Below are 14,768 nucleotides of genomic sequence, written 5' to 3' on the forward strand. Positions count from 1 at the left end.
ATAATGACGTATGTTTTGGTATTTTTGCCATTTTGCTAATCAGACTAAATATACTAAGAGGTTTAAAAAATAAGATGCAAAAACTTTGTGTTGACGTTGAATGAGAAATGTTAGGCTATGTCTATCAAGTTATTGTAAATATGAGATAAACCTTGAATGTCACTTCGATTATCAACATAATTACGACATTTTTTATATGAGGCATTTTCAGCGTTATTTTTTTTCTGGTAATCAAATTTAGAAGTTTCAACCTCAGTAGTTTGGAAATGAAAGGCATTTTCAAGCGAATGTTTGGCTGAAGCAGAAGCGTTAGGATTTTAATTTTTCTCACTATTCTTGTGTGTGGACAAACTTACTTTCAGACAATTTTTTGATTGTCCTTTGTATGTGACATCATTTCCACAAATAATCTTGTAAGCAACACCAGCCTGATCCAATGTGGAATTGATTGTGCTGTTACTTTGAAGAGCATTGTTTACTCATATTGTTTGGTTTATGCACTATTTTGATTTCGTGTTTTCCTACAACTTTTTGGATACTCTTCGAGGTACCTCATACGTATGATATGTAAGTAAATTTCAGGTTTTTCTTTATTAGTTAACTATTATCATTTATGTTTAACAGTTGGTATAAACGTTTTTGTCTTAAATTAAGTTTACAATGTTGCCTTATCTAATAGTCAGGTAAATCTGATAAATAAAATATTATTTCCACAAGCTATATAGTATACTATCCGGTATTGGTCCACCATCGTTATTCACAAATATTATCACTATCATAGGCATCTAGATGCCTGTTGTTGTTCATGTATGCAACTATGGAAACGTTATGTTGCAAAACATGGTGGGCAACTACTGATTTTTATGGTCTTCCATATTTCTCATATATTATTTTGATAGATCTTTCAGTCTGTCCATGATATTTTGCATCGCAGTCCTTACATTTAATTTCGTGAATTCCAGACTTTTCCGAATTATCGACTTTGTCCTTTGGATTTCCTAAAAGGCTCTGTAGTGTATGACTTGTTTTAAATAATTGAAACACGTGTCGGGGTGTTAAAAATAACGGTTTGGTGTTGGGATAAAACTCCAGAAATATTGATTACTACACCAAAGGCTCCAAACATTCATAGAAATGTGATAAATAGTAATCTGCGTTCAATACTGTTTTCATCAAATTTAGGTTATTTGGTCTACTTGTGGGAAAGTTGTATTGGTCAGTCTGTTAACTTATCACAATACTTTTTCATAACAAGTTTGTTGCATTCGATTTGAATTTTGTACAGCGTTGTGACCAAATCTTCTTTTTTAACCAATAAGTCTCAATTCTCATTGTATTTCAGGTTTATATCCAGAAAAAGTATGTGGTTATTATTTTATTTTTCAATTGTGAATTGTGTGCGAGGAAGAACGGAGTTGAAATCTTGATGAGTGTGGATGAGAGTGGAAATCAATTGAATCTCGAGTTCCTCCATTACTAACTTTGCAATGGTTGAGGAGATAGGCGATCCCATAGCTGTACCGAAAACCTGGTTATAGCAGGTATTGTTGTATGTGAAATAAGTCGGATTCAGACAAAATCTCACACCTTCTATTTTCAAGATCAAGGAGCGTATACTCTGATATTTCTGACTATTGTTTTTTAATGCAGTTTGGAACAAATTCGGTGGGAATATTAGTAAATCTGTCTGTTTTCCGTTTATCCGTTAACCAGCTGTCGCACCCTTACGAACGACAACCCAACGACATCGAAGAAAACTAGCATTTGGTTGTGAGGTTCTTTAATAAAATTGTGGAATTACCATGAAAATATCTTTTAATGATGTTTTCATTTTGTTTTCGTTCTCATCCTTCAATATAATTACTGCTTGTGAAATGAGAATGTTGGAAATATTTTTGAGAAAAGTTATTGTTATATCGAAAAAATGAATATTATATTGGGAGAATGCATTTTTTTTATGTTCCAAGCTTTATATTGGTGTTTGTGAGAATATTGCATACGAATAATGTCTTCTGTGTCATTATGCAAATAAGCAATACCTTTCTCGGTTTTAGCTTCTCAAGTTGATAATCAGAAACGAATAACACTGGAAATGTTTCTAAAAAATTAAGTTTAAAAAACTAAAAAACACGCTTTCAAAGAACATCGAACTAAAACTTCAAAAATATTTTTTTTAATAAGCTTAAAACAATAACGAACGAAAAATAATAGTATTATTGTGAAAAAAAGCGACGGGCGCTTGATATAGAAAAAATATGACACAAAGCGCTCGCACGCTTTTTTCACAATAATACTAGTATTTTTTGTTCGTCATTGTTTTAAGCTTGTTTGAAAAAATATCTTTTACTTTTCAGTTCGATGTTCTTTAAAGGCGTGTTTTTTAGTTTTTAAGCTATATTTAGTTTTCATTTTTTAGTTTCGTATGCTATAAAAACGTGTTTTTTGTTTCTTTAAACTATATTTATTTTATCTAAACTTTGGGATCAATCAGCCGTATATTGTTTAGAAAAATGACCATTGATATTTTCCGATTCCGGAGGAGAGGGAGCCTGAAAATCAGCTACCAAGCCCAAGGCAGCAGGCGCGCAAAGGAGGGTTACAAAAAACGCAGCAGGCGCGCGTTGATAAAAATAAATAAAAAAATACTTTCATATGAAGAATTAAAGTGAGTACGAATTATATCAAGGAAGTTACGTACAACGCCATCTGCCCGCGAATAGATCAAGCAATGATGTCGATATATCAAGGAGGTTACGTATAGCGCCATCTGCCCGCGAATAGATCAAGCAATAATATCGATATAGCAAGGAGGTTACGTATAGCGCCATCTGTCCGCGAATAGGTCAAGCAATAATATCGATATTTCCGTCAAATACAGATCACGACCTTGAGAGTTACAAACAAACATACATACATACAGGTGAAGCCAATAAAAGCATGTTAAAAATATCATATTTCTGTTAATAATAGCCTAACATCCCTCATTCAATGTCAATACAAAGTTTTTGCATCAAACTTTTCAAACCTCATTGATGAAACTGCATGTATTCATTGTGCACTGCATTTAATTTTATTTTATTCCACCACAGTTTGTTTATATATAATTTAGATATTATCACATCACTTTGTTTTGTTTTATTCTCCAATAATTTTATTCTGTACATTGAATACATTTTAGATCAGGCTTTTGATATATGTGTTGATATGTATATCTGTATATATGTATGTGTGTATAGGTATATTTATATATGCATATGTGTTTATATATTCCTTATTCATTACACCACCCACAAGTAATATATGTTGCTTCCGTGGATTGTACGATATTTATTTGCAATGTATTTCTTTTCTACTTGTCTTGTATGTGAGCAAACGAATGTATTATTTTATATTTTTTCTGTTTTTTCATTTAATTTTTATCGTCTCTGTACGATAACTCAACTTTATGAATTTTATTCCCGCACCGACTATGATAGCGTAGTGTTATTACTAACAATTTGTAATTTATTAATATTTCAGGATCTGAAGATGGCAAAAATGCCAAAACATGCGTTTTTATTATACTATCTATCGATCCATAAGTTTCCCCATATTTTAGTTATTCATTTCAAAAGATTTTCTCTAACAGAAAGATTTAGAAGATTTAGAGGCAAGTTAAATGTTGCCATCGAATTTCCTCCAGATGGATTAGTTATGAATAATTATGCAGCAGATAATGTGACCCCTTGTCGCTATAATCTATATACACTTTCGAATCACAGTGGGTCTACCTACAGCGGATATTATACAGCATTCTGCAGACATACTTATAATGGCACGTGGAACGAATACAATGATTCACAAGTGTCACCAAAATCGCTTGTGAATGGAGATGCATACATCCTCTTTTGTGAAAAGGAGGAAACGAGTTCGCACTTTTTAGCGTTTTGTAAAGTTATTTTTGAACTGTTCATTTTAATGTTATGTATTATCTAGTTAAATGTTTATTCTTCAAATAAATAATGTTATATTAGATATAGGAATAAAATACTTCACTTACTTAATGTATTGATATTAATACCACCAAGGTAATACAAAGTATTTTATTCCTATATCTAATTGAAGATGAATTTCCACAAAATAAATAAGTCATCAATATCACAAAATAATGTTATGTTATAGACATATTACTTTTATCAACTATGGACTTAGGTATTGTTTATTTAGATATTTTATATTCTTTATATGTACCTACAATGTTATATTATCATTATAAACTTCAGATTCAATTGTACCTTCCCGTCTAATTCCCCACGCACAGACTTGATCTTCTGTAGGTTTGCCCATTTATTCCCCTTCCCCGCTTATATTCTGCACTGTGTCATATCTATGTACAAAAATGTGAAACAGGAGGAGAATGAATTATTTTTATTATATAACTGAGGTCGGCAGTAGCCGATCGGTTCGACGTGGGTGCTTTGTTCACTCACTCAAATCGACCGCGGTGTTGATCGCTGGTTCAAGCCCCAGACTGAACGATCGATTTTCACTTTCTATCGTCCAACCCGTGTTAGGAATCACACGTTGAAAAGTAAGACCTTGTTAGTCCCTAGCTCGCACAAGGTTCGACATCTGAGGATTGCCGTTCGTAGGGGTGCGACACCTGGTTAATGGAAAAACAGATTTTAAACAGATTCAAACAAAGAACAAGTTAATATTTTTGACATACATTTTCTCAAAATTTATATGCACACAATTTTTTCACAGTTATCTACCAAGTTATTCAAATCATGTTGTACTTTCGGTCAATCTCCGATTTATTTATACCTGTTAATAGCTTCAAATCATCAGCATTCAATAAACATTTGCAATGGTTGAAACAATGATTGATGTCATTAATATAAATCGATAACAATACTGGTTGGTCCCATATTCACCGAAAGTCATACATTTGGTGATGTTTCGCTGTGAGTAGATGGATCCTAACCGTTATTGTTACATTTTCATAGTTGAACCGGGACTTGAGCATCGATTCAAGCTGTAATTGTACTATGGATTTCAAATAAAATCATCTGTCGATAATAATGACATTCGTCATGTATGAATAATATCCTAGCAGTGCTATTCATTTCAGTGGTAATTTCTTGAATTCAATATACCCATTGAGTGTGGTTTTTAAACACAATCGACCGTATGTATTGTTAAACTATCAACTTTCCTCAGGCTAGAGGCCATTGCATAGATGAATGCCTAATCAAAATACATATGTATATCCTCCAAGGAAATCTACATTATACCTGACATTATCATAATTAAATGTTCAATGTTTTTCATTGCATCACAAACAGGAAGCAAGCTACATTGGTGCCACAAATGAATCATCCAAATAACGTACACATTCTCGTCAAATTTCGTATAATATAAAATGTTTAGCTCTAATCAAGCAGAATACGAGGTTTATTTTCATTGTATTTGCGTGATACTTTCGTGACGTCTTTGGCTGACGTCATGTTAACGTATTCTAGTTGGCTTTTTGAGAGTCTTAACCTTCTACGAATCTGAAAATAAAAATGTATTGGATTCCAGTGGCGTGTGAAGGTCTTTGTCTGGTATGATGTTTGAAGATTAAGAGCATGTTCTTGATGAAAACTTCTCATGATTTTCTTGATATTTTCAGAAGACATCTAAAATTCCATGGGCTCGGGAGATATTGATTCCATTATGGGGGATATCTAAATACACAGCGTAGTTCAAACTTTTGTCTTCTATCATACGGTTATTCAAAGAAATAGTGAACATTTCAAAAATAACTTGATAACCCCATAAAACATAAAACCCCAAATCAAAACTTCAAAATAAGATGTACAGCTGACTTCTGCTCCTATAGAATAAGAATGATGATGTTTGCCAGAAGTCATCTATTCAGTGAGAAACCTTGACTTGTTCAGGTCCCTTCTAATATAGTTCAGATGGAATGGATATTTATGGGCAAATTTTCCACTTAGACACTTTGACAGCAATAGCGAATACGCGTGATATTGAAATTATGGTCAATTATTATATTTTTAATAAACTTTATTTCATACAGAATATGTGTGTCAATTAATGAGTCAAGTCATCTTTGAAAACATTAATAATATTGCCAAAAATAAGTGATAAAGTTAAAGTAGTTCAAACGCAACGCTGTTGGTCTAATTCGAATGTGACGTCAAAATCTATAATATTTGTCAATAGTGCATAGTTGATTTACCTACGGTTTGATTATTATATTAAGAACAGAAGAGTCGAAGGAAAATGAATGATAACGGTAATGTGGAGGCGCAATTAAATAACAACCATCAAATCAAAATTATATGTACACTGAAGTGTAACTACAAGTTAAATTGGCATAAGATATTGAGTTCAGTTGATTCTTACCTTTTCCGTAAAAAAATTGCATATAACATAACCTCAAACAGAAATGAGAAACGAGTTTGGGATATATCGAAAGTTTACATTGTTTTCTGGAGAGCAATTGAGCTACTTACAATGAAGAGACACTGAGGGTATTAGTGATTTTTTTTGGGATAAAAATGTGGGCACCAATAATGTGATGTTTTTACGTTATATGTTCATTCGATGTATTTTTTATAGATATGAATGAGAGTCGTAAATCAACCTATTTAAAAAAATCTGTTTTTCCGGTAATCAGCTGCCGCCTCCATACGAACGAAAACTCTCAGGAGTTGAGAAACTTGTGCGAGCTAAGGACTAACGAGGTCCTACCTTTTAACGTGTGATTCCTAACGTTTGATTCCTATTGAAAATATTTTTTTCCCACCGGAACAAAAATGCTGTATATCGACGCGCGTTTCTCTAGACACGTTATCACCATCAGGAGATGGCGGAGATGGAGGAGAAACTATTTTAGTCATCTTCTGATGGTGCTAACTTGGTACTGAAACACTTTTAGTAATTTTTTGTCTTGTCTAGTCAAACGCGCGTCGAGAGACATCATTTTTGTTTTGGTGAGACCCTAAAGTCGATCTGGTAAGTGTAGTGAGGGTGTTGTCAATCGTGGGACATTATTTATCCGGCTATGGTATACACAGAGGTGGGTTGATCCACCTATAACAAGCACCACCGGAGATGACCACGGACTTGCTGACTGATCATGTCGCCTACCTGTTTCTGTTTAGCGAATGGATGGCCTCTGTCTGAGCGGTTCAGCTTCGCCAAGTGTGGAAATATGTCCGCAATCTGCTCAACAAATTCTTATAGGGATTGGGAATATGCCAGATATTTGCCATATACTTCTGCGAAAACTTCTACAGTTTTCGATATCTGCTCTGGAGTAAACTTTTGTGCACTTGCTTCAAGTATTTTCATCTGAAGGGTATTTCCAAGGGTTCATCGATCCATTGATAACAATTTTATCTACTATCTGGAACATTATGAAGTATTCCAATGCCCGACCCTGCAGTGCTAGGACATGAGCAGTAGTTATTTATCCTTCTGTTTGCTGCATCTAATTGATGATCATACATGACCCACGTTTACTGTCATAAAATGATGGGATGGCCTTGTATCTGTTGGTAAGCTATTCAGGTTTGCTGGCTAAGATATGATTGAGGAGGTTTTTCATTTTGTTCACTTTTCTTGTTCACTTCATTTGATACCTGGTGGTATTCTCGGTGGATGACTATATTATTGTTATTTAGTTCATAAATATCATTTTGAAGTTGCTACCAAACCGGCCCCGTTGTCAAAACGTCACTCTTCTTCTTCTGTAATCTGGATAATAAAGAATGGTGAACTCTGCTAGTCGATTAATTTTGTCGACCTAAAAGTCACCGCATCATAGAACATTAAACCAGGCCTCCAAATCACCGAATGAATGAGGGTGTTTATTTATTCAACCTTGTAATTTTCCATTTTCATGAATATTAGAGAGAAATCATTTTTTCAGTTCCACTATCAATTAGTTCTTGTTGGAATACGTCTAACTATTATTTGTCACAAATCACCTGTGTAGTAAATATAGACAGCATGAAGTTGGTTAAAGTGACCGTATTGAAACAAAAATCGATTGTATTTATTTGTTCCTAAGAACAGAGTGAAAAGTATTTCTTTTAAAAAAGATCATAGGTTACTTTGAAATTTTTGTTTCTATTGGAGAAACTATTACTTCATGCCAACAGCGCCATGTTCCATAAGAGAATCACACTTTTTTTGATGAAGAAATCAAATTTCTTGGCCTTTCAACGACATAATTCGTTTGATTATATTATAGCAAAGATGAACTATTTTGAATCAAGGAAATATAATATCATCTCAAAATCTACCAGATATGTAAAGAGAAAAATAAACTGTTTCAAATGGAGAGCAATATCAACTTGATCTGAAAACATATTGTTTGTTTGAACTCAAAACTGTACCCTTCATAGATATTATTGAAAAAATTTAAATTCAGTATTATGAGAAACTAATAATGTAGAGCAGTGTTCGGTACGCACCAGTATGTGTTGGAAAGTGACGTTGGTGTGTTGTGATTTTAAGGAGTCTGTAGGTAGTGCAATTCTTTTCGGATTATTTTGTATCTACCATAATGAAACAGATTTTACAAGACTGGGGTCTTACACAGTTGGAAGATATTTTCATGGGTAAGTATTATAATCGGATAAAATTGAGGTGTTTGGGGTTACTTAAGAAAGGAACTCCGCTATATCAGTAAGTACTGCGTTGTATACTAGTACCTAAGAGAAAGTGGTAAACTTTGACAGCAACTCTTAATTTTGCCCTCATTTTGCGAAAATTATATCAATGCTTCGTAATTTTTCACACATGCATTATTACATTTGCCGAGATCTGCAAGTGTATATTAATTTAAACTGAAAAATCCTCCACGTTGATTCAAATTCGCCTATCTCTTGTTTTCAACATATATTTTATCTTGTTTTAAATAAGTGCATTTTCCCTAAATAAAATTTAATTTTCTCTTAGACCGAATTCATTTTTGATTGAACGAGAGAGGTACTTATAGTTTCGACAATGAATTATAATAAAAAAATACCAAAATAGGCACCAGTAGGTGTAAAAAGCACCTACATATGACAGCCACTTTCTGATTTCAACATGTAAATGTTTGTTGAATTCCGAAATGTCTTTGCTTTCTGTAAATACTTTTTTTTATGTTATTCATTGGAAACAAATTGAATATACCCTACTCAGCTTGAAGTTATTTAATATATTTCCTTTAGGAATGTAAGAAATAGGTAGAAATATTACCAAACTCACTAGAGGAGAAATCAGAATTCCAAAACGTGAAAACAGTGAATGTTTTTATTTAAATAGCGAATCACATACCTTTAAGTATGTTTGTATGATCATGAGTTAAATTTTTTAAATGAAACATTTTACATTTTCCATTGATTTTCTAATAATACTCACACAGCATTTTGAATACCTATAACGGTTCCAAAATGATTATTTTGAAAGGCAATTTTTCTGTAACGCTTTCTGCCCACTTCAAAGGGATTTGAGGTACGTCTTTTGAATTCATTATTTATTTCTGATCAAGGAATGTTTAAGCACCATTTAACTTGCTAGGAATCGTATGTTAAACACTAAGACCTCAGACAAGTTTAAAATTTTGAAGATTATCGTTCGTTTGCGGGCAACAATTGGGTTGTCCGCATACGAACAATTATCACTTTTTTTATATATGTTTTCGGATTGAATATTTATTTATGTTATTTCTATAACTGTATGACCTCTCAATAGTGTGCGGTTGGAATATGAGATTTAAGCAAATATTAGCAAAGTAAATTTAGTTTTCTATTACGTTTTGTTTTTTATCATATGCTTTTTCAGGATAATATTTATGATTTGCAATTGCTTCAAATGAACCAATCATAATATATAATGTATAATTCAATTTCTTTCCGTACCACTTCTAGCTGTTCATATTACAGATGAGATACTTTGGATTCAAGTAACTAAATACATTCGTATGAGAAGGACAGTTTATAAACAGAAGCATAAGTTCATCTTTGATGAAGTAAATGAGTTTATTTGATTTATACAAATAAAAGCGTTTGAATGAAAAATGATTTTCTCACAGGAAAACAATTAATTTCTCCTACGGAGATATTCAAATAGTGCTCCAAGTTAACATATCATTCTTTCAAAACCCAAAAAAGTTTTGCTTCGGGATTAATTTTGCTCACACTAAAGAATGCATACTTACTTCTCTTGAGCTAATGTGATGATTTCTGTTGAAATGTATGCACAATCTTGGTGGAATATTGCTTTTACTTGAAAGAAGCGTTTATTCAGTCCATTTGAATTAATGATTCAAATTCAACTTGAGAGAATATATTTCTCAGTTTATAAAAATATTTCTTCATGATTATAGGAGAGGAAGATTTCTTTAAATCGATATAATGTTCTTCACTCTGAGATTTTTATTTTTACTGTGAAAAATGCAAATTATTGTTTAATTTTTACAGATATCCCATACAATGTAACAGGTGGATAAATATCATTTTTCGATTTGCTACTGAGCATATAAATATTTCGTAGAACTTATCATCGAATCATTTTCAAAATGCCTGAATAAACAGAAAGAGGGATGACATACTCGTACATATATTTCTCAAAAGATGATCTGGTCAGAGCATGGATTAATAATGCAGAATAATCGTCATTCAACTGTGTTTAGTCTTTGAAATGGATGAGTTCAGTAATTTTTTGAAATGTGTCAACAGCTGTACAAGAAGAATGTAAACGAAGAGAGAATGACTTTGAAGTTTTTGAAGTTTAAAGTTTACTGTTCTAAATTTTGAAGTTGCCCTTTTTCGAAAATTTCTACAGTGATCCATCTCATATTTCCTCATCTCATTTTTTACAAAATAAACTCTTGACACTTCTATTCCAACGAAAAATTGAGTAAAATACAGGGTGTTTCAAATTCGATATTAACCATTGGGATCTCGGAAACTATGAGAGATACGAAGATGGTTGAATTAGGGCAAAGTGCGCATTTACCTGAATAACAATATGCCGTTGAGAACGTTCTGAAATTACGAGTATACGGCTCTATTTCGTCTTCCGACCACCATCATCAACTTTATTTTTTCTTATGGGCGCTAGATTGGATTCTTTCTGTTTTAAATAGAAACAGATTTTACCTTTTCAATCATGTATCATAAGTTATCATTCTTTTTCGAAAAATTGGAGATATTGAAAAAAAAAATTCTTATCACAATAGGTTTTGACTTTGATGTTCCTAAATTTGACTTTCAATTTGTTACACGCAATGACATTTTGTTATTGTACAAGTCATTGAATTTTTGGCTAAAAATGGCTTTCACGTATGAAGAAATAATAGATACGAAACAAATTTATCACAAATACGATAGAAACAGTGTTAGGACACCGAAAATGTATTTAAACTTTCATCACGATAGACGACAACCACATCGAACTATGTTCAAGTTATTGGATCAAAATATCATCGAGTTTGATTCGTTCACACAATTAATTTCTCTCCTCTTCAATCTTCCGAACTCTCTAACAATGCTGTGTTGAAGGTCCTCAATATTTTGATATTTCCTCTGACCATAAACTCTAAGAATGTATCCATAACACTTAATTCTGGAGACCTTGGTCGTCACCTCACTGGCCCATTATTTCCTATCCATTTATCACCAAAACTTTCAGTCAGGTAATTAGATATTTATCTGGTAGTGTGCGGTGGAGCACCATCATGTTGAATCAAGATGTTCTTATAGTTAGCCAAAGGTAGATCATCCAAATAGTCTTCGAAAATCGACATTAAAAACTGCTGATACGTTTCTCCATTCAGAATTCCGTCAAAGGACCCAAAATTCTATCTTTCTTAATAGTAAATCGTTTTTTTTTTGCTCCAAATGTGTTCGTTATTTCGGTTGAATATCCCACAATTCGTAAAAGTGCTTTTATCTGTCCAAATTTCATTTTCCAGGAAAACAGGAAAATCAGGTCTTCGTATTAGCCAATTACAAAATGCTAATTGCCTTTCGCGATCACCTGGATGCAATTTTTTATTGAGATATGTGTATTTTGTAACATTTTAAACCGCTTTTTTTGAGATGTTTCCAAGCATTTCGAAGGAAATATGACGTGTAGATTTCCCCGGGTTCATGTTTATCTGCAAATTATTGTTTTTTTTGAAAAGGGCACAATGACTAACTTACCTCATACATACCACATTTATCAAATTTTCTTTAGTTTCGTGGTCCATTTTGTCTCCGTATTTTTTTCTCGGCTTTTCAAATGAACCAAACACAATGATATTTTGATACAATAACTTGAACATAGTTTGATGTGGTTGCAAAAACAAAACAAACAAACAAATTGAAATTGAAAGAATGATAACTTATGATACATCATTGAAAAGGTAAAATCTGGCATTCAAAACAGAAAGATTCCATTGTAGCGCCTGTAAGAAAAAAATAAGTTGATGATGGTGGCCGAAAGACGAAACGTCAGATAGCAAATCTGAAGACACCATTATGTAGCAGGAAAAAACTGGCAATGTGAAAGTGCAATTTATTTTGGAAAAAAAAATTAAAACCATTTTTAGAAATTTCTGTTTTCTCTGGATATCGGATATACTCGAAATTTCAGAACTTTTTCAACGGCATACTTTTAGTCAGGTAAATGCGCAACTTTGCGCCAATTTAACCATATTCTCATAGTTTCCGAGATCCCAATGGTGAGGATCGAATTTAAAACACCCTGTATACCCCTAAAACAAAAACTCAGAATTCTCCTTTTGAATCCTCTGAAATCAGAAATATGAAATAATATCATACGCATCTCGCCAGTTGGGTTACGATAATTAGTAAATTATTGAAACAGTCGGCATAATAGAAACAACGTTTCACAGTTATGTTCCATTCCTAAAAATTCAATTCATGAACGTTTTTTTAGGCAACACATTTAAGTATAAATTTCCAGTAATTTTTCAGGTTTGCTCATAATTACTTGAAATTCTTGTTGTATGTTTTCAAAATAATTATCATTCAGTATGTTCAAAATGACAGAACGAATTAGATTAGATTTTCCTTCAAGTGTGTTTGCTGTGAGATATGTAATATCGTAAATCGTTGAACTTTTGGAGAAAGATTATAATTGATTCATCTAAATAGATATTTTGAGTTCATATAGGTCAAGAGGAAACGTTGGGAAGTATATAATCTCATATTGCTAGGCAAGATTTTTTCAAATAGATAACTTTGAAACAATATTTTTTTTGAGACCTGCGTCATTTCGGTAAATATTTAAAACCTGCGAAAGGCATGAATAATATTTCGAACAATGAACATCTTCGAATGATATTGAAAATAAGTTTTTTATTCAAGATCGACACTAGGTGTTAATAGTATGATTTGGCTTGCTGCTCAAAAATTGATTATTTTACATTTTTGCATAAAAAAAAACATGCGTATATCATCACCATATGCCATGGATTAAAATATAAATTATCAATGGTCACATTATTATTTACAGCCATTGTATTCACGTATCACTATGTCGATGTTGACTTTCACTCATCGTAACATTACAACAATCGCGAGTTAATCCACCACTGGCTTGTGCCAAACGGATCTTCAGGATAATGATCAATAGAATAATAATGGTTTATTGAAACTGAGAGTTTTGATGGATGGATAGCCCATCTAGTAAAACTACCAGAAACTGCCATTAAACGGTCAATATTGGAAATATATTAACTTTTTCTAATGGAATGTCATCTGAGTCGAGCTACTTAACGTTTCAAAAACTTCAGGCGATCCCAACAGCTGAAGAAGCGCCAAAAAAGATGAAGACAACGATGACAACATTATCCACCATCGCTCCGTAATCAAAGGCAAAAAAATTGACCCTTATTGTATTGTAATGCATATAATCAACAGTTCATAGGTGAAAATTTGTCTTTCGAACTGAAACACATAATAACAAAATCATAAATTACATTAATTGAAAAAATGTTTCCCTCAAAATTATTTAAACAAAATGATTTTTAGTTTTTCATATAAGTCCTATTAACGAAATTCTTTTTTTTAATATTTCGTTAGACTGCCTGTATTATATTTTTGAAGTTTAACTTCCAAGAATAATAAGCACATATTTATTTATATATTACCTAATTTATTTATATATTACCTATGTGATGGATATGTAAAATAGTGCTAGAATGAATATTCATTCATTGTCTGAAAAATACATTTTCAACTCAGATAAATAAAATAGCTTGGTGAATATATTATGTATGCATGTTTTCTAGTAAAACAATTTTTTGTGCGGTCCCTTTGTACTGCATTATTTTAACATTTTTTTCTAGTTATTGTGTTGTACTGAATTGGTGCAAGTAGAAGTAGGTAAATAATTCAATAAATTACCTGGACTTAACCATTGCGAAAAATAACAATAAACATGAGTTTGCAATTTTCCACAAACCATCGTACACGGACATTATCATACATAATTCCTCCACACACCCGTACCAGCATAAAGTTGCTGCATTCAATAGTATGATTCACAGATTATTGAATATTCCACTGTCTGATAGGGATTTCCAGAAAGAGCTGAATTTGATCAAACAAATCGCGATTAATAATGGTTATAAGGTAGATATTGTAAGCTCCATTCTTTCCAAAAAACGACAAAAGCAAGCCATGGATCTGGTCTACCCATATTCAAGATGCGATAACGTGAGTTATAAGACATTGACATATGTGGGGGAACCAAACAGGAATATT

The 14,768-nt window shown here is 32.5% G+C and overlaps 2 protein-coding genes across 5 annotated transcripts in view; both read left to right on the forward strand.

The window, feature by feature from the left end:
• LOC111508002 (uncharacterized) overlaps window positions 1-14,768 on the forward strand; it is a 69,050-nt gene that overhangs the window by 51,246 nt on the left and 3,036 nt on the right. The gene's annotated exons all lie outside the window — the stretch shown is intronic.
• Window positions 1-14,768, forward strand: part of LOC141486776 (uncharacterized) — a 69,815-nt gene that overhangs the window by 8,406 nt on the left and 46,641 nt on the right. Inside the window, exon 1 of one of the 3 annotated variants that reach the window (XM_074185314.1) lies at window positions 8,013-8,621. The exons of the other annotated variants lie outside the window; for them this stretch is intronic. Within the exon in view, the coding sequence (XP_074041415.1) occupies window positions 8,567-8,621 (55 nt within the window). The 5' untranslated portion in view covers window positions 8,013-8,566. Of the gene's footprint in view, window positions 1-8,012; window positions 8,622-14,768 lie in introns of those variants that run through there. 3 annotated transcript variants of the gene reach the window in all.

The sequence above is a fragment of the Leptinotarsa decemlineata genome, unplaced genomic scaffold (genome assembly GCF_025532065.1).
Source record: "Leptinotarsa decemlineata unplaced genomic scaffold, Ldec_3_MD MMD2_tig00026369_RagTag_RagTag, whole genome shotgun sequence".
Lineage (NCBI taxonomy): Eukaryota > Metazoa > Arthropoda > Insecta > Coleoptera > Chrysomelidae > Leptinotarsa > Leptinotarsa decemlineata.